Raw genomic sequence first — 20,881 nt, forward strand, 5'->3', positions numbered from 1 at the left:
CTATATGTGCATTGGTCAGCACAGGACTGGAGACACCCTCACTGGACTCTGTGGAGGCGCCGGCCTCTCTGTCGGCACACTCTTGGCCACAGTCCTCCCTTGCCAGTTCTGTGGCCTCCTCCTCAGCTGGAATGAGGAGTTTGAAGCCAGGGACCCCTCCTCCAGTCTTCTCTCGCTCACACCAATTGTGAGCTCTTGTCTACTATAGTCAAACAGAAGGATTGGATGTTGTCCCAATGGGTCCATAACCAGTAAAAGAGCATAAATGTCTATGACATGTCCTCCTGTGCCCACCCTAGTAAGTGTTCTACACACATGCACCATCTTGCAGCTGGAACATCTTGCAGAGCATGAAGTGGCTCTCACATTCAGTTCCAAGATTTTCCCATTTGATGCTGAGGTCTGCACCCCTAACTCCTGTCTGGCATCCATCTGCACTTGCACATCTTCATTGCTTACTGCCCTTATGAATACCACCTTGCAGTGAAAACTAAGTGCCACTTACCCTTGCTGCGTGCGGCAGATTGTTCATCCTCTTCCTGCACTGCACCCAGTTTTTACTGTGGACCCCTTGGCTGCTGACATGTGATGCCATCTCCGTCCAGGCACCTTGGTCATGAGTTGGGTGTGTCTCATGCTGCCATCCCATAGAAACAGGACCTCCCATCTTTCTCACGTAGCCTTGAGGAAGACCTGCAGTGAGGCATTACTAAACAGGTGGGGCCACTCTCCGTCTGTGGTCTGTCATTCTGCAAGGGGTGAAGGGAGCTGACAAGAGGTGAGGGAATCCAAAAGGATACAGGTGAGGAGAGTATACACAGCTGCACTGCCAAACACGACAGATGTCCAGCGAGGCTCCTGGATTGCAGGGAATGAAAGCCTGTCCAGGTGCTCTTTAAATATACTGCCCGGACCTTCCACCCCATGAGTTGAGGATGGGGGCATCAACTTCATGCCAGTTTGTGCCGCAAGATTCACTGTGCTCTATGCGATTGCATATCTACTGAGCTGACCACCGAGTAATCGCAAGTGCAAAAAGCCCACCAGCGAAGGTGACACTCATTTCTGGTCCTGATGCTGAACTTCTACTCCGGAACAGAAGATTCCGCCCATGGATTCAGTCTTCATACGAACACTTGAAATAGGAGCAAAAGTAGGCCTTGCGGCCCCTCAAGCCAGCTCTGCCATTCAATAAGATCATGGCGGATCTATTTGTGTTTTGAATTCCACATTCGCATCTACCTCCGATAACCTTTGATTCCCTTGCCCAACGAGAATCTATCTACCTCAGTCCTTAAAAATATTCAACGACACCACCTCCATTGCCTTCAGAGGCAGAGAGTTCCAAAGAAGCACAACCCTCATCTCTGTCTGAAAAGGGCAACCCCTAATTTTAAAACAGTGCCCCCTATTTCTGGACTTACCCACAAGAGGAAACATCCCTTCCACGTCCACCTTGACAATACCGTTCAGGATCTTATATATTTCAATCAAGTAACCCCTCACTCTTCTAAACTCCAGTGGAAACAAGCCCTCATAAGACAACTTGCTTTATTCCACCAATCAATCTAGTAAACCTCCTCTGAACCACAGAGGTGTAGAGGGACCTAGGTGTTCTAGTTGCTTGTGTCACAAGGACCCATTTATGCACACTTTCTGTTTTCTGCCTGCCAGCCAATCTTCTATCCATGCTAATATGTTACCCCTACACCGTGAGCTTTTATTTTCCGCTATAACCTTTGATGTGGCACCTTATCAAATACCTTCTGGAAATCCAAGTACAGCACATCTACAGGCTCTCTTTTATCCACAACGCATGTTTCTCCTTCAAAGAACTTCAGTGAATTGGTTAAACATGATTTCCCTTTCACAAAACCATGCTGACTAGTCCTGCTACCTTGAGTTTCTCTAAGTGCCCAGGTATAATCCGCTTCATGATCAATTCTAACACCTTCCCCGTGACAGATGTCAAGCTACCTGGCCTGTAGTTTCCTGTTTTCTGCCTCCCTCTCTTCTTGAATAGAAGGATTATATTTGTTACTTTCCAGTTTGATGGAACCTTTCCAGAATCTAGGGAATTTAGGAAAATTAACCAACACATCTACTATCTCTCATTAGCCACTTCTTTTAAGACCCTAGGATGAAGTCCATCAGGACCCAGAGACTTGTCAGCCCGCACTTACATCAGTTTGCTCAGTACTGTTTCCCTAGTGATTGCAATTTTACCAAGTTCCCCTCTCCCTTCCACTTCCTGATTTACAGCGATTACTGGAATGTTTTTATATCCTCTATATGAAGACAGAAGGAAGATATTTGTTCATTTCATCCACCATTTCCTTATTATTTACTTTTAACTCCCCAATGTCGCACTCTAGAGGATCAACACTCACTTTACTTACTCATTTCCTTTTTAATACCTGTAGAAACTCTTGCTACCCGTTTTGCATTTTTAGCTAGCTTCCTCTCAAACTCCTCTTTCTTTCTCCTGATTAACCTTTTAGTCATTCTCCGCCATTCTTTATATTCTGACCAATCATCTGACCCGCCACTCATCTTCATGCAGTTGTATGCTTTTTCCTTAAGTTTGATGCTTTCCTTAACTTCTTTAGTTCATGTTTTCCAATGGAAAACAGGTTTATAGGGTTAGGGTTGCTGCAAGTACTGATTCTAGAGCCATGATCTTAATTTGAAATGAAATTAATATATTATTGGGAGTTATTTTTCCACTTTTGTATTTTTCCTCATCTTTAAGGCAAGACTCCGAGTGGGGTGTGGATCATTGTTTCATATTGTGTTTTGGTCTCTTGTCTGTGTAGTTATTCTTTACGTGTCAATTACAGTGAGTGTTCTGCACTTGGATTTCCAGAATGTATTTGATAAGGTGCCACATCAAAGGTTATTGCGGAAAATAAAAGCTCACGGTGTAGGGGTAACATATTAGCATGGCTAGAAGATTGGCTGGCTGGCAAAAAACAGAAAGTGTGCATAAATGGGTCCTTGTGACACATGCACTAGAACACCTAGGTCCCTCTGCACCTCTGTGGTTCAGAGGAGGTTTACCAGATTGATAGGTGGAATAAGTAAGCTATTTGATATTGAGGAGTGCGGAAGAGATCATAGCTGAGCTTGATCTTGTCCATGGGTGTTTTAAGCAGGAATCAATAGACAACAAATGGGATCGAGTCGCACACTGATTTCACCCCCCCCCCCCCCTCCCATTTCCCCCAAAGCACAGGTCCTTGAGGCTAATAAAAGTATCCATATGACTGCCCAACTAAATTACCCCATTGAGCACAGATCAAGGATTAAACCACCTTGATCTGCATGACTCAGTTCCATGTGAGGTGAGGTATTTTGGTAGGAAGAACATGGACAGACGATATAAAATGAGGGGTGAAATTTTGAAGCAGGTGCAGGAGCGGAAAGACCTGGATGTATATGTGCATAGATCATTGAAGGTGGCAGGATAGGTGGAGAGAGCAGTTAATAAAGCATGTTGCATCCTGGGCTTTATTAATAGGGGCATAGAGTACAAGAGCAAGGAGGTTATGCTGAAGTTATATAAGACACTCATTAGACCTCAGCTGGAGTATTGTGTACAGTTCTGGGTGCCACATTATAGGAAGGATGTGAATGCATTGGAGAGAGTGCAGAAGAGGCTTACAAGAATGGTTCCAGGGATGAGAAACTACAGCTATGAGGATAGATTGGAGAGGTTGGATCTGTTCTCCTTGGAGTCAAGAAGGCTAAGAGAAGATTTTATAGAGATGTTCAAAATCATGAGGGGGCTGGACAGAGTAGATAGGGACAAGCTGTTCCCGCTCATAAAAGGATCAAGAATGCGAGGGTACAGATTTAAAGTGATTTGCAAAAGAAGCAAATGTGATGTGAGAAAAAACTTTTTCACACAACGAGTGATTCGGTTCTGGAATGCACTGCCTGGAAGTTTGGTGGAGGCAGGTTCAATCGAGGCTTTCAAGAGGGCATTAAATGATTATTTGAATAGAAACAATGTGCAGGGGTACGGGGAAAAGGCAAGGCACTAGGTCATAGTGCTCATTTGGAGAGCAGGTGCAGACAAGATGGGCAAAATTGCCGCCTTCTGTGCTGTTAAAATTCTGTGATATGTCAGCTCGTGTGCTCACAAGCTGATCCACGTGATGGGGCTCCATTAATGTAAATACTTCAAATAGAAGATGCTATTTTAAACTTTTCCCCGCTTCTAGGAGATTTTCTGTCTGCTCCGTTCCAGCCTCCCATCCAAAATTCTGTCTGAGATGAAAGCTGGGCAGCCTGCTCCCAAGTATCTTGTTGCTCGCCCAATAACTGTCTGATTAGAGACTAGAGTGTACGGGACAGACTAACACAAGTCTTGTTTTGCTTTGTCATCCCTTGATTACACAGTATAGGAACATTGACATGGACTTTCTGAGGAATTACAGTGTGCATCTTTTAGCTTTGGTGCAAAGCATTGGCACAGCTAGGCCAGTTAACATAGACACTTCTACGTAAAAAAGATCGATGTAGAGAAGGTTGCCCATTGTTGACGAGCAGGTCACAAAGTCAACTATTCATTTTCTTCATTTGCTTTGATTATAAGCTTAATCCATATCTAACTCCATTTTAATGAACAAAGCTTTAGTAGAAATTGATTTGCACATACTGCAAAGTTACCATATTACTGTCTCAACAAACCAGACTACACACATTTTGTTGGTTCTTTTTCTGTAATTTTGCTTTTTTACTGATTCATTTCATGCTTCTGAGAAACTGGACAAGTAGGATAATTTGTAATGGACTCTAGAAATAGTTCCTTAAAGCTTATGCTGGTTAGTTATCCATTGTTAATTCCATGTTGCATCATGTTCCTTCCTGGAAACAAATTAATTCTAGAATAGTTCCACCCAATTTAGTAAAAGGGATTAATTTTTCAGAACTGAGATCCTATTTCAAATCCTTGTTAGCTAACTGTGGTATTATGTTCTTTTTTAGACATCAAACCAGAAAACCTTTTAATCAGCCACAATGATATGTTAAAGTTGTGCGATTTCGGTAAGTCATTCGTGAATTATTCTTCTGACATTCTTCCGCATTAAATGAATATATTGGTTCACAAATCAAGCAGATATCCTGGATGCTAGATCCAATTGTATGTGATGGTCTATTAGATGCAATTGTAAATTTTATCAAATGCTTTTATAGTGGAAAGTCCACAACTCATTTAGAATCTTAGAAAATACAGCACAGTATTTTGGCCCATTAAGTTGGAGCTGTCTCTTTCAAAGAGCAATCCACTTAGCCCCTCTCCTATCCACTTTCAATATTAACTTGCAATTTTTTTCTCTTTCCATTATTTTTCCAGCTCCTTTTTGAAGGCTACTATTGAATTTATCCACCATCCTACTAGCATTGCTTTCCATATCATAAATATTAGTTGTCTAATAGGGTTTTTTCTCATGTCATCTCTGACTCTTTTGCTCATCTCCTTAAATCTGAGCCATCTGCTTAGCAATCCTTCAGCCATTGGAAACAGTTTTTCTTTTACTTCTCTCTAAACTCTTCATGATTATAAACACCTTCGATTAAATCTTCTTTTAACCATCACTGCTTTTAGGAGAACAGCCCTAGCTCCTCTAATCAACCCTGTAACTAATATCCTCATCCCTGGAACAATTCTAGTAAATTTCTTCTTCACACTGACCAAAGCCTAGACATCCCTCCTAAAGTGTGGTGCTCAGAATTGGACACAATACTCCATCTGGGGCTGAACTAGTATTTTTAAAAGTTTTAACATACCTTCCTGGCTTCAGTACTTTATACCTCTGTTTATATAAAGCCCAAAGATTCCATATGTTCTAATAACCAGTTAGCAAAGAGGGAAGTTCCACTATTGATCCGCTTCCTTAGACATGACTCCATGACTCAATACAAAGCTGGCAGGAGGAGTTGGTGGTTATCTTGTTTTTAAAAACAAAATTATCAATGTATTGATACATTAAAGGCTCGGAAGCTGCCTTTTGCACAGTGGTAGCATTCCTATCTGTGAATCACTGGCTACAGAGTTTTTTCTATGGACACAACATATCAAGTCTGTCTTTGAAAACCAATCTGATATTTATCAACCATAATAAGGGATTTTCAATCACAGGACTTTTGGTTAGATATGACCTTGTGCATATCTTGAAGCATGCTTATAAAAGGGGTTCAGGATTCAGCAAATTGGATTGATTGATCTGAAAAATTAAGTGATTTTGGACACTGAATTATTTTTTACATGGCTTGAAGATACCTTCCTGCTTGGAAATGATTATCAACTTGTAAAAGCATGAGCTGCATTAACAAGTTTAGTTTTTTTAGATAAAAGGTTTATGGCCGTGATTTGCATGTATGCACAAATTACTTTTATGGCAAAATTAATTAATGATTTTTTAAAACCTGCAAAACATACACTATTGGATACTTTATTCATATACACCCATAATTTGTTGGCAAAATGAGGGCACATTAAAGGCACACATTATTGGTGTATCAGAAAAATCCAGCTACATGTGAAAGAGAGAAAGTGGTACGGTATGAGGTTCAAATTGCCACAAATTACCAAACATTTTGTGCTGCTCCACTGGAGCTCGCAGTCAACCTTCCCATAAGTATAAAGAAGTTTCTCCATTTGGGCTGTTAAATTGAATTAAACTCACCGAAGAAAGTTAGGTCTGCTATTTAATGATGTATGGACTCTTGTTATTAGAGAAAATTATGTTTCCAATAGCTTTCCACTTTAAACTAGTTAGCAGTAATAAAATAATTGCTCTGCACATGCCACATTAAGTATGTAACCAGGTTACAAGATAAAATGTTTGGTTAAATTGATTAAACGGGATTGTTAAATAGATTGTTGTGGATTCTGTCTGGGAGTCAAATGGCTAAATTCATATCAGCTCGTTGGAGTTTAGAGTTACCCAGCCCCTTTCCCCCCTCTTCCCCTCAAAAAATGTGGGTCCATTAATTTATGAGTAACCAACAATCGCTGCACTAATTTCACAAATAACACTAAAAAAACTATTTATATCTTGGCAAACTTGGCAAAAGGTTGCTTTATTGATATGTTTTGTATCATGCATAGCCAAATTAACTAAGAGCCACATTTTCCTGCATATACTTTAGTGGTCAACTTCATTTAAATAATCAGATGTTCAGGCTGCTACTTAAGAGCTTTGCTAACTATTCAAATCCTTAAATTTCATTGGTTCAGGAAATGGATTATTGATCTCATTGTTCATCAAAGGCCCAAATGCACCATTGACCTCACTGCACCATTACAAATTGCACTGCTAGCAATTTGAGGCACAAAATTAATTAAGAGTTGAAAGGTGAGGGGGGAAAAAATTCCAACTTACAGCATTCAATTTGAGATTTTGAGCAAATTCTGGGTCATAGTTTGCTTACAGAATAATGTGCATAATTACATCTATACAAATTCTTTGTGTGTGGACATAAAGCAAGGTCACAACTTTTCAGAGTTTGAGTTTTATCTTGCAATGTTTAATTTAAGTCCTGTTGGCGTCCTGTTTCAAACTCTCTTCAACAAAAATTGAGATCTTTGAACTATGGAAGTGAATGAAAGGAAAACTCAAACACCAGAAGGTCAAAAATTTGAATTTAAACATATCTTCCTCAGGTTGACGAGGCACTCGCCTGTTCTTGGGGGTTGAGTAAATGATGGGATATCACATAGCATTAACCTTTGACTGGGAAGAGAAATGTCACTGAAAACCATTAGTGGCTGTGGAGAAGTTCAGAACAGACTATTGTATCGTTGTGCATTGCAAAAAGGAGGAAAGAAAATGCATTTATATAAAGCCTTTCACACCTTTCTGATACCTTAAAGTGCTTTATAATGAATATATTACTTTTAAAGTGCAGTTACTGTTGGCAAATGCAGCAGAAAATTTGCACAAAAGCAGTTTCCACAAACAAAGAGCCAAGAGCACACCATCCAGCCTTTTGGGCCTGTTCCACCATTCAGTCATATAATAGCTGTTCTGTATTTCAACTGCAAAGTTTTAAGGCTGTGTCTTTCTGTTCTGGATTCCCCTATCAGAGGATTTTTTTTTGTATCCACCCCATCAAATCCCTCTATCGTTTTAAATACCTCAATTAGATCATTCTTCAGTCTTCTAAAAAAGGGAATACAAGGCAAGTTTATGCATGTTTTACTTATAATTTAATCTTTAAGCCCTGGTATCATTCAGGGAAACCTGTACAGTGCCTCCTCCAAGGCCAATACAGTATATTCTCCCTGAGGTACTCTGATGGGGTCTGAACCAGGCTTTGTATGTGAAGCATAACTTCCTCCTCATTGTATTCCAGCCCCCTTGAAATAAAGGCTAATATTCCATTAGCTGATTCCTTTTTTTGAGTTTGTGCACTAGATTCTAATGATTTGAATACGTGAGCCCCCAAATCCTTTTGTTCCAGCAAGTTCCTACTCTTTCACAATTCCGAAATTATTCTGATTTATCTTTCTTGGGTCCACTTTGAGTACTCGACCTTCTTAGAGATGGTGGGATTGGTGCTTAGTAGGGTGCCACATGCTGACTCCAGTCTTACTGACTTCAATGCTCATGTGGGAAACGATGGGGATACCTGGAGAGGGGTGATTGGGAAGAACGGCCTCTCCGATCTGAACCCAAATAGTAAGTTGTTACTGGACTTCTGTGCTAGTCATGGATTGCCCATACGAACACCATGCTCGAACACAAGGATGCTCATAAGTGTAGCTGGTACCTTGGGTCGCAGGTCAATGATCAACTTTATAGTTGTGTCACTGGACCTAAGGCCGTATGTTCTGGACACTCGGGTGAAGAGAGGGCGGAGCTGTCATCTGAACACTACTTGGTGGTGAGTTGGATTTGGCGCACGGGATGTGGGCCGGGCTGTCATGGGAGGCCTAGATGTGCTGTGAGGGTTATCTGGGAGTGTTTGACAGACATTTCTGTGCAAAATGATTTCAACTTGCACCCCCAGAAGAATTTCTCTTGTATCCTGGGTGAGGTCAAGGACATTGAGTCTGAATGGACCATGTTCAAAACCTTAATTGTTGAGGCAGCCGTGAAAAGCTGTGGCTTTTCTGTGTTGTGCTGCCTGTCATGGCGGCAAACCTAGGACCCGCTGGTAGACACCAATGGCATGGGAGGCCGTCAAATCGAAGAAAGAGGCCTTCTGGGCAATGCTCGTGGATAGGTCTCCTGATTCAGTTGAGAGGTACCAGGAGGCCAAGAGGGCTACAGCAGCAGTGGTCGCTGAAGCGAAGGCTCGGGCTTGGGAGGAGTTTGGAGAGGCCATGGAGACTGACTGCCGGATGACATCAAAGTTGTTCTGGCAAACCATTCGGCGCCTTAGGAGGGACCAAGCTGTTCTCATCAAGGATGGGGATACGCTGACCACATCCAGGGAGATCACCGAGAAGTGGAAGGAGCACTTTTGAAGAACTCCTCAACCCGGTGGATATGCCTTACTTATAGGAGGCAGCGCTAGAACCCTCTGGTGAGATCAGATCTATCTCTGTTGCTGAGGTTGCTGTGGTGGTCAAGGACCTCCATAGCAGTAAGGCAGCAGGAGTGGACAAGATTCATCTGGAAACGTTGAAAGCGCTGGATAATGTTGGGATGTCATGGTTAATGTGCCTCTTCAATGTTGCACGGAAGGTGGGGACAGTGTCACTGGATTGGCAACCTGGGGTGGTGGTCCCCAGTTTCTTTAAGAAAGGGGGCCAGAGGGTGTGTTCCAACTATAGAGCGATCGGACTCCTCGGCCTCCCCAGGAAAGCCTATGCCAGAGTGCTGGAGAGGAGACATCGTCAGTTAGTCAAATCTCAGTTTCAGGTGGAACAATGCAGCTTCCACCCTGGCTGTGGAATAGTGGAGCAGCTTTTTGCCCTCTCATGGATATTTGAGGGTTCGTGGGAGTTTGCTAATCTGGTCTACCTCTGTTTTGTAGATCTGGAGAAGACATACGACTTCGTTCCTCGGGATATTTTGTGGGAGGTGCTGTGGGAATATGAGGTGCTAGTGCTGCTTCTGCGTTCTATCAGGTTCCTCTATTCGCAGAGCGAGAATTGTGTCTAGATTCTCTTAGTTAACTCGAACTTGTTCGAGGTGAGCGTTGGACTCCGCCAAGGGTGCATCTTGTCTGCACTCCTGTTCCTGATTTTCATGGACAGTATATGAAGATGCAGCCAGAGAGGACCTAGTTCGGGGGCTAGAGAGTGGCTTCTCTGCTGTTTGCAGATGATGTTGTGCTTCCTGCCTCATCTGACCGTGATCTCCAGCACGCATTCGAACGTTTCGCTGCCGGGTGTGATGCGGCTGGGATGTGGATCAGCACCTCCAAATTTGAGGTCATGGTTATCCCCCAGAAAAGAGTGGGTTGCTCTATCCAAGTGAGGGGGGAACAGTTTCCCTCAGTGGAGGAATTTAAGTATCTTGGAATCTTGTTCGCGAGTGATGGCAGGGGGAAGCATGAGATTGACCAGCAGAACGGTGCATCAGCTGCAGTTCTGCGGGTGCTCTACCGGGCTGTGGTGGTGAAGTGGGAGCTGAGGTTTAGGATGAAGCTCTCAGTTTATCAGTCGATCTACGTCCCCATCCTCACCTATGGTCATGAACTGTGGGTAATTACCGAAAGGATAAGATTGCGGGTACAAGTGGTCTCTGGGACAGGATGAGGATTTCGGCAATCTGGGAGAGCCTTTGAATAGAGTTGCTGTTCCTCCGGATTGAGAGGGACCAATTGAGGTGGTTCGGGCATTGACAAGGATGCACCCTGGTAGGCTCTTGCTGGAGCTGTACTGAGCACAGCCCACGGGGTGGAGACCTCAAGGCTTACTCAGGACATGCTGGAGAGATTACGCCTCTCAGCTGGCCTGGGAACATCTGGGAATTCCCCAAGAAGAGCTGGAATCTGTGGCTGAGGAAAGGGAAACCTGGTCGGCCCTGCTCAGCTTACTGTCACCACGACCCTCATCAGGAGAAATGGTGTGAAAATGGATGGATGGATGGGTCCAAAATAAATTACCTCACAATTTCTGTTGTGGAATTCCATCTGCCACAACTTTGGCATCTCATTTAATCTGTGCATCCCATTGTAACTTTTCTTCTCCCATCTAAACTTCTTATCCTAACTTTGTGCTATCTTCAAACTTGGTTGCTCATCTCCCCATTCCTTCACCCAAGTCATTGATATATATTGTGAAAAACTAAGGCCCCAGTACAGATCTCTGGAGAAACACCATGCTTGTAATTTGTAATTTTGTAAATAAATATAAAAGTATGTGAAGGTTGTCACCAATTCTATCCTTCACCAACTGGCTTTCTGGACTAGAGCATGGTTGCAGAGGATGATTGCCTATTGGTGAAGGAGAGAACTGGAGCCAGTCTTTGCACACTTCTATATTTATTTAGAGTTACACATTACAAGCATACACCTGCTAACCCAACATCCACAGTTTCAGTCTGTGTCTATTTCTAAGGATGCAACTGAATCACTAATCACCCACCACCTGCATACAGTTAACATACCATATGTCATATCCTGTCAATTGGAGAATATTCTCTTTATCCCTACTCCTGACACTGTTGTGATACCTGTATCCTGGGCTTATTTGCTGTACAGCAGTTATTTATTTATCTATTTTGACTGCTAACTGATTCACCATTAATACTTATTTATGGTTATGATGGATTTAATTTGATTTCTTAGTGTTATTTTTATTTAGTTTAGTTTATGTAGCCTGTTTTGCCTTTTGTTCATTCATTTAATTTTTATGTACTTAACTTAAAGCTGTTGCAAAGGTTTTCGGCCTTTCCTCCTCTTTATTAATTCTCCTTCCCCCTACTCCTCTTCCTCCTCACTTCCCCCATTTTACTTGGGGTCGCCACAATGCTGATTGTTTACCCTTCTCGCCACTGCGTCTTTTGATCTGGTCTGAAGTCTTTCTCCTCTTCTTCCTTACAGTCTCACCTCCATTGTTTGCCTCACCACATTTCCTCTCTGTCTCTGCAACAGATAACCATACCACTTCAATCTCTTTTCGGCCACTTTCTTTGGTGCTCCCACAATCTTCACTGACTGCACCGCCACCACCCGCCCCTGCCTCCCCCCACCCCGGCATGTGCTGGTCCTTGTTAGTTCACACATCTATCTTATTTGTACCCAGTCATTGTTCCTCTTTTCTTGATGTTGCCCAAGTTCTGCACCATATGTATTAATGTCTACTTCTAAAATTTTTGTAGCCTCATAATCTACTATATTAAGTATTAAATGGTGATTAAATAATTTAGCACTTGCTTTAAAATGTTCCTTGGTTAATTTATTTCATAGTTGCTTCCCCCTCTGCATTGAATTCCCACTTGTACCAAATGCCTGTCTTTCAAGACCTCACTCTTAACCAACTCACTCTGCTGTGCTTCCAGCTTGAGCATGGCTCTTGCAAATATCATCCTTTATATACCTTCAGGTATATCAGTTGAAATTGTTCTATCAGCACCAAACACACAGTATCGAAATGGCACCTGCTAGTGACTTGTTTGCAGTGGATTGACAGGTAAATAAGCTTGAGCTGCAGTTTGATGAAATATAATTTCTGTGCAACTTACCCACCATTATTACCCACAATTTATCTGCTACTCACTACTGAATTCCCACTTTTAACAAATTCCTGATTTCAAAGTCCACTATTCCTGGCTCACTTTGTTACTAGCCCATACTGCCCTCCTCTCAGCACAAACTGAAAATTATAAATTATCAGATAATCTATTTTTAGTAAAGTTAGCAGAGGGCTGAATGTTAGCTTGGGCACCCCCAGAGCTCCCTCCTCTTACTCAGATAGTCAGATAGTGTCATTGGATCATTCATATCCATCTGAGCAAGAACACAAAACTTCAGTTTAATGTCTCGTCCAAAAGGTGGTTGGGCTGTAACTTCCAGGTTCCCCAACATCGGATTGGGGGGATACCCCAAAGATGCGCTGGGGAATCCCTCTCAGAACTTCACAGGTAAGCACTTGCATGACAGTTGCCCAGAAGTGCAAACTTCCTCTGAGCAATTGTCCTACTCTGTGAACCATCCAAAAATGTGATTTAAAACGCAAACTTCGGATGGTACCAACAGGGTTACACCAATAGTTACTCAGACAACATTAGAAGAATTAAAACCTCTTAAAACTCCTAGGTAACTATTGTAAAGACCCAGACCAATCCCCTCATGGGATTCGCCCAACACCCCTGACCACCCACCATTCGTCCGTCCCTAACCACCCGCCACAGCATTCCCTACCATCGGAACCCCCATGGGATTTCCCCCACCTGCATGGGACTCCTCACCCGACCAACCCCGCCATTGCGGGCCCAACTCTTAACCCCGACCTGACCGGACCCCCATCCCAGCAGACCGAACCCGAACCTCCCCACCCCCGAGGTCCGACTAGACCCCCACTCCCCGTGATGTCCGTCACCCCCCCTGAAATTCCAACCCCCCCCCCCCCCCCCCCCCCCCCCCCCGAATGTCCGACGTGCCCACTCCCCTGAATGTCTGGCTCACTCCACCCCCTCCCAATGTCTGCCCCCACCCCTCCCGACTGTCTGGTCTGCTCCACCTCATGTCCAACCCAATGTCTCACTCCTCCCATCACCCCCTCCCTGCCACCCCCCTCCCGATGTCCGACTCCCACCACACTGCCCCGATGTCCGACCCCCTCCCCCGATGCCCCACCTGACCTCCAATCCCCCTCATCCCCAAATCCTATCTACTTGCCTTAGGCACTTATCTTCTCCCTGGCCTGTAAATTTCAATTGGACCTTTAAACTTACCTGGTTTACAGCAGCTTGTACTGTAAATAGGGGGCATGTCCTCATTCAAGTCAACTCTGCTGGACTGTGATGCTAGACTTCAGAGACAGCTGTGTTGCCTGGACCTCACCTGGCCTGAGTCGGAAGGTCGGGCAGGACAGGCATGGAATAAATTTGGCGTAGATAAGTGGGCACCAAGTGGCAATCCGATGCTGATTGCCATTCTGAGGAAGTTACGGCCCAGTATCTCTCACAATGTAGCAGCCCCATAGTATACAATGATGAAGAAGATACTTATTGCTGTGTAGAAGGGAGAAAGATTAGTTTCTTTGGCTCTTCAAATGATCTTAGTTCTAGATTTCACTATTATGTGTATTCAAATTAATCCAGTTACGTAATCATAAGATGGTTTTGTTGTGTCTTTATTTTAGAAGTTATGCTTTTTAAAAAACTTTTGATAAAAAATAATTTTGTTTGTTTAGAATGTTTCAGTTCTAGTCTTGTCCTTGGGTGTTTGAAGCCTCATACTCTAATAAAATGGTGTTGCTTCATATAAAATACTTCACGTTATGCTGAAATGACAGACCTTTATGAATTTGCATCTGTTCAGCCTTTCAGCTTTGCATTAATTCATAATGCCAATAGGGACAAGTGGGGGTCAGAATTCTTAGCTCGGCATGCGGGCATGCACCCAACACGCCCAAGCGTGAAATAAAGCGCGTTGATGCCGGCCGAGTGTGTCAACGTCAACGCGCACTGTTAGGGTATTTCAGTAGGTGGGCGCGCAATGAAGATGGAGGCGCGCCCGCCATTAATTAAATGGCCAGTTAAGGCGCTTGAGACACCAATTGTCTCGGTCTTTATGAGCCCGTGCGATTTTCAAGCTGTCGCACGGGCTAAACGGGCAGGCGGGCCGGCCACAATTTCAAAAACCTCATTCACGGGTGGGATAAGAGGGGTCATTGGGCTTGTAAATGTGAGTAGTTTGTAGTTTAGGATATAACTTGCTGCTGGTCGCTTGTGTGAACAGGACATCTTCATTTCGCTTCAGAACTGCATTGACAGAAATCAGAGGCTTCAGTTCAGGAGTCAGTGTTGTTTTCCAGGCCCCCAGAGGACTCATACCACTTGGGGCCTTCCAGGTATCAGACAGCCTTTCCTTACCCTGGTAATGGGGATTGTGGTCTCCGCTGGAGACACCTCCTCTGAGGAGGAAGAGAGGGCCAGAAGGGGGAGGAGGCCAGGTGTCCCTAATTCAGCTTCCAGGGGAGCAACCTGTGGGAGGAGAGGTGCAGGCACATGGGGCCCAGGGCCAGTGGGAAGTCCAAGGTGGAAGGGGTCGCAGAAGATACCACTATCCTGTTGCCAGCGTTTATAGGCAGCAATGCAGCTATCTCAATGTGTCTGAGGTGCAATGCCAAAGGAGGCTCCGCCTCTCAAGGGGAGAAAGTGACCTCCATTTGTTAGAGGATCGGCCCTGAGATCAGCTCCGATTGCGTGGGTGGACATCCTATGCCACTGGCTTTGAAGGTCATGGTGGCCCTCAACTTTTATGCCTCCGGCTCCTTCCAGGGCTCAGTCGGGGATCTGTGTGGAATCTCCCAGTCAGCTCTCCACAGTTGTGTTGAGCTGGTGACAGACGCTCTGTTCAGGCATGCGTTGACTTTCATTGACTACCATATGGACGAGGCCAGCCAGGCAGAGCGAACCAGAGGCTTTGCAGCAATTGTTGGGATCCCCCACGTCCAGGGGGCAATTGACTGCACACATGTGGCCACCAAGGTGCCAGTGGGTGAGCTGGGTACCTTTGTCAACAGGAAGGGATTCCACTCTGTGAACATGCAGATAGTGTGTGACCACAGGATGCAGATTCTGCAAGTCTGTGCAAGGTACCCTGGCAGCTCCCGTGACGCTTACATCCTGAGACACAACAAGGTGCCGTGCCTCTTCAGTGCTTCAGCCCAACTGGATGGATGGCTGCTGGGTGACGAGCGCTATCCCCTCAAAAGGTGGCTCATGACGCCTCCCCGCCACCCAAGAACAGAGGCCAAGCAGCGGTATAACAGGAGCCACGCCTCCACAAGGGCGGTGGTAGAGAGAATCATAGGTCTTCTCAAGATGCACTTCCGGTGCCTGGACCGTTCAGGGGGCGCACTCCAATACCCCCCAGATCATGTGTCGCTGATAGTGGTTGCATGCTGCGCTCTCCACAATCTGGCACTTGAAAGGGGAGATGCAGTGGAGGAAGAAGATCTTGATGCAGCTGCACAGGCAGCAGACGATGAGTCCAGTAGTGAGTCCGAGGACGAGCACGGTCAGGAGAACGCTGAGGGCATAGACACTGACCTGGGCAACCTCCAGGGAGGCAGGGTCACCCAGGACACTTTGATCCAATGATCCTTCAGCTAGCCTACCAAATAAGAGCCACCACCACATGCCAGGGCTGCAGGCTCCATACTCGATCCCTGACAGGACCAGTTTCTTGGTCAACAACACACTATGTGCCATTTCAATAAAGTTTAAGGAGAAACACGCCCATCATAACATCATGGCTTACCCTACACCTGTAGAACAAATGAAGCATCCAGAGACCAGTTGCACAAATGCACATTTAATTAACTGGTGCCTGGCAAACATTCTACAAATTAACATTGACAGGTGTTTTCCATCACACCAATAAACAGAGTGGAAAAATGGGGGAAACAAATATCACCCGTGATCAGGCCATGTTGTGATTAAGGTGCTTTAAGTTTTCGCTTGTGGGTGCTACGTCTAGGTGCTCCCCCCTCGCTGGCACCAGCATTGGAGACAGCCTGCTCACTCTGCTGCCCTGTTGGCCTTGATGAATTTTGCGGGCGCCCTCTGGCCTGTGGAGCCTGTGTTGGCCCCACCTGGGAGGGAGCGGCATCTCCCCAGTCGCCACAGCCTCATCGGATGCCACGATCACTAGCAGACGGGCGGAGGAGCTGCTGCCCTCATCCGGAGTGCCTTGAGAGGAGCCCGCAGAGATGACAGGCAGCTCGTGCGCCAACGTGAGGTCGCTCTGGACCTCTCTGCTCACCACTGATGGACGGGCACCTAGCTGGGATACTGGGTGCCCAATCCATCTCCCACACTGACACTGACCACCTGAGGTCATTGCCGATGTGAGGGCTTGCAGGTCCGAGCGCATCCCAGGAACCCCTGATTCAGTTCCTGGAGGAGCCTCTCCATAGAGTTGCCACTCTCTCCTTGGAGGAGGCATTGCGCTCGGCCATGAGGGTCAACGCATTGCTCATGCTCCGCAAGGACTCTTCCACAGCAGAGACCATGGTACACATCTCCTCATGTATCTCCGCCAGATCCTCCCACACACCCTGCTGGATGTCCAGCATCTGCTGCCTCAGGGACGATTCCAGAGGCACATCATCAGCCATCAAATGAGCATTGTCCTGGTCCCCAGCCATCCTTCAACTGCTGGCGCCCTGGGCACTCTCTGCCTCCACCTGCACCTCAAGCGAGTGTGAAGTTCCCTCGCCAATGTGCACCAAGATAATAGCTAGCGATCTAATGCCCACCGAGGCTTCTCCATGGCCATCATTATTGATCTGTTAAAGTGAACAATGATATGTGAATACCCTTCTGTATGTTTCTCTTACGAGTGCCTTTTAGTTTCATCCAACTTGAATTTAATTGTTTTGTCTTTGTGATAATATCCATGCCATTGATGACCTTCAGTCTGATTCCAGAGATACAAGATGGCCACTGTATGCATTTGTGTTCTGCTAGAGTTTAATTAAATTTTTCACTCAGAGCAGAAATGTCAAATCTTTTGGAGTTCTGCGTGGTCTCCCATTTTCCACTCTACATAGACTTGTTCTCATTTAAATCTTTGCTGACTATATATATTAACTTGCTCCAAGTCTCATTCGTTCATTATATCTATGCTTGCTGACCTACACTGGCTCCTGGTCCAACTGCCTCAATTTTAATATCCTCACCTGAGAGGCCCCCCCCCTCCACTCCCGGCCTCTCCCTTGACTATTTCTGAAACCTTCTCCAGCCCTACAAGCCATCACGATCTCTGTACTCCTTCAATTCTGGCCTAATCCACAACTTCAATTTTATTTGTTCCACCATTGGTGGCCATACTTGCAGCTGCTTGTTCTAAACTTTGGAATTCTGTCCCTAAATTTCTCCATGTATCTACTTGTTCTCCTTTTAGATGGTCCGTAAAACCTACATCTTTGACCAAGCTTTTGGCCGTCTGCAAGTTGTTGTTGACCCCTATACATGCAGAAAGTGATTCCATACATAACATACACAATGTTGAACCCCCATAATAAAAGTATGAGATTTCAATACATGCAAAATGTGAGACTCACAAAAATAAGTAAAGATGATCTCTATTATAACTCCTCTCTCAAAGCTTTCCTTTCCTGTACCACTGCAGCTTCCATCTGCTATCTGCCCAGAAGTAAGTTAGTTTTGACTAAAATGTTTAATATTCAGTGAGAGTAAATGTATGACTTTTAAACAAAAAGTTGGCTTTTCAGAATGAACACGACTACAAATTCTCTTCAAAAAAGCTGTAGAAAATAGTTTTGTAGTTGGCAACTGCAATTATGTTTTACTGAAGCCCTGGTGACAACCCTAAATTCATTTAAAAAATAATAACGTTTCTATATTAAGTCTTGGAATTTTTAGACATTAAATATTTATCTTTGGCATTTGGAGACTTTGCTAAGACATAACATGCTCACATTTTTGCCTTCTGATAACACAGGATTTGCTCGGAACTTGTCAGAGGGCAGCAATGCGAATTACACAGAATATGTGGCCACTAGGTGGTATCGATCACCAGAACTACTGCTTGGGTAAGTTGTTGAGCTGCTCCACAGTTGTCAATTAGAAGATTATTGTAAAACATCAAGTTGATTCAATGGACTTGTTAAAAATGAAATGAGTACACATTGAAATTACCTAACGTATTGAGAAACCCGGTGAATTGTCCTAAGACTCATGACAAAGTGAATCTTTTAAGGACTGTGGTAGACAAGGAAGCCAGTTGATTCTGTCCCCAGTTAATATCAGAACTCTGCTGTTTTTGACAAATCCAACAACACAACATTGGGAAGTGGTTTATTTGGAAGACATCTGTTTTGCTCTGTCAATGCGAATGTTCAAAAAATAAAACAGGAAAAGAAATGGAATAATGGGAACTTCTTTAAACATTTTTTTAAAATCTATATATCTTGTCTCTTATTTTCAAAACCAATGGAACATTTCTATAATTATGTGATTGATTACATAAGTGCTATGTTGTATTCATGGCTCGTTCAGCTAGAAGGCTAAGAACAGTAAACACAACAGAATTGAGAGTGACCTCCAAATAGTTTTGAGACTTAACTGATTGTACACTGCAAAACTCGCACTCTTGGTATAACACCACTTCACTGTCCACTAATCCTAATTCAGGATTTGCTTTGCATGTGATGATACATGTTACTGCATAGAGGAAGGTCATTGATTAAGTCAGTACAGTCATACAGGTTCGAGCTATGAAAGTCATTGGCTGATAACAAGGAAACAAAGGTTCAACGTCAACATAGCGCTGCTGTACTATTGTGAACAAGTACTCAACTCTTCCATTGCCGCCAAAACTTCCCCTTTAGTGGTGAGCTGTAGCTGACCTTTCTGTGCCCCAGCCATGTTGACCATACATAAAGCTCTCTGGATAAACCTTTTTATGTGTCTAAATCAATTGGGGATCAGTTTTTTAACCAATTTTGACAATAAACAGACACAATTGCTGAGAAATTATGACAGTTTTATTAGAAAAAAATTAGAAAAAGTATTGGAAATGTTTGACCAGATGACTCATTAAGGATCAGTAATTTCGGTGTCAATTTCAATATCTTCCTTCACCTTGGCCTTTAGTTGTTTTCCTTTCAGGTCTGCTTCGATGAGGTAAAGGACAAAGTTCACCTTTATATTGGGTTTAGCGGCATATTGAGTTTACTGGCTCCTGATGTGTGGCAGGGATGGGTGGGGTGGGGGTGGTCTAATGCAGGTAACAGCAAACTCTAAAGTAACTTCCAGATTTTCAAAACTCAGGAAAACACCGTGAAAAATATCATCCAACAAGTTCAATTTGGTGTTGCCACCAGCTGTGAGAGATAAAAACTTCATTAATCAGTTGACATATTACAAAACAAATCCCAATATAAAAGAAGGGGAAGAGAGCCACTGACTACCAAGCCATTATTTAATACTAAACCTTAACGTAACATTAATTACAAGCAAGTAACAGAGATGATAGGGAAACAGTACTTGTCATTATTCTGCTTAATATTGCATCAAGCTGAGAAGATATTCCTCCTTGGCAGTGTGTTGAAGTCACATGACGAATGTGTAGGTACAATGTGGGTGTACCTACACCACATGGACTGCAGTGATTCAAGAAGGCAGCTCACCACCACCTTCTCAAGGGCAACTAGGGATGGGCAATAAATGCTGGCCCAGCCAGCGAAGACCGTGAATGAAGAAAAAAAAACCTAAAATAATTGTGCCTTATTCAAATACTGTGCATTCTTGTGCAAAAGTCAAATTTTTGAGACCAGTTTTTTAGACCAAAGGTCAGGGGTAACTTCCATATGGGTAGTGTTTTCGAGGTGTTGATATACATGCTTAATTTGGGCCTAAATAAAATCCAACAAAGACCGTCGCAATGGAATAAAATAGAAAGCAACAACACTAAAAAAATTCATATTAATTCTCTAACATGTACTTATTTTACAACATTGCAAACTATATACATTTCATCCATGTGTATTGTCAGCCATTATTTTATGACATTACAAACAATGCATGTTTCATCCAGTGCAATATAAATATATACTGTAACAAATTAACTAACACTTCACATTGAAACCTTTTGAAATAATCTGATCACTATCTCAATCACCGAACAATTCATCCCTGTAACCTGGTTGAATAACATCAATGCATGGATCTTCCTGGTCTTCATCGGTAGTACCCCTAACTTCGATATCATC

General features: G+C 43.9%; 1 protein-coding gene across 5 annotated transcripts in view; it reads left to right on the forward strand.

Moving 5' to 3' along the window:
- Positions 1 to 20,881, forward strand: part of LOC144691365 (cyclin-dependent kinase-like 5) — a 185,586-nt gene that overhangs the window by 107,649 nt on the left and 57,056 nt on the right. For 4 of the 5 annotated variants that reach the window (XM_078559389.1, XM_078559391.1, XM_078559392.1 and 1 more), the window contains exons 7-8: positions 4,993 to 5,052; positions 18,610 to 18,700. In XM_078559389.1, coding sequence (XP_078415515.1) covers positions 4,993 to 5,052; positions 18,610 to 18,700 — 151 coding nt within the window. The remainder of the gene's footprint in view (positions 1 to 4,992; positions 5,053 to 18,609; positions 18,701 to 20,881) is intronic. The other variant, XM_078559390.1, reaches the window with a different exon arrangement.

This window comes from Cetorhinus maximus, chromosome 16, assembly GCF_964194155.1.
Source record: "Cetorhinus maximus chromosome 16, sCetMax3.hap1.1, whole genome shotgun sequence".
Lineage (NCBI taxonomy): Eukaryota > Metazoa > Chordata > Chondrichthyes > Lamniformes > Cetorhinidae > Cetorhinus > Cetorhinus maximus.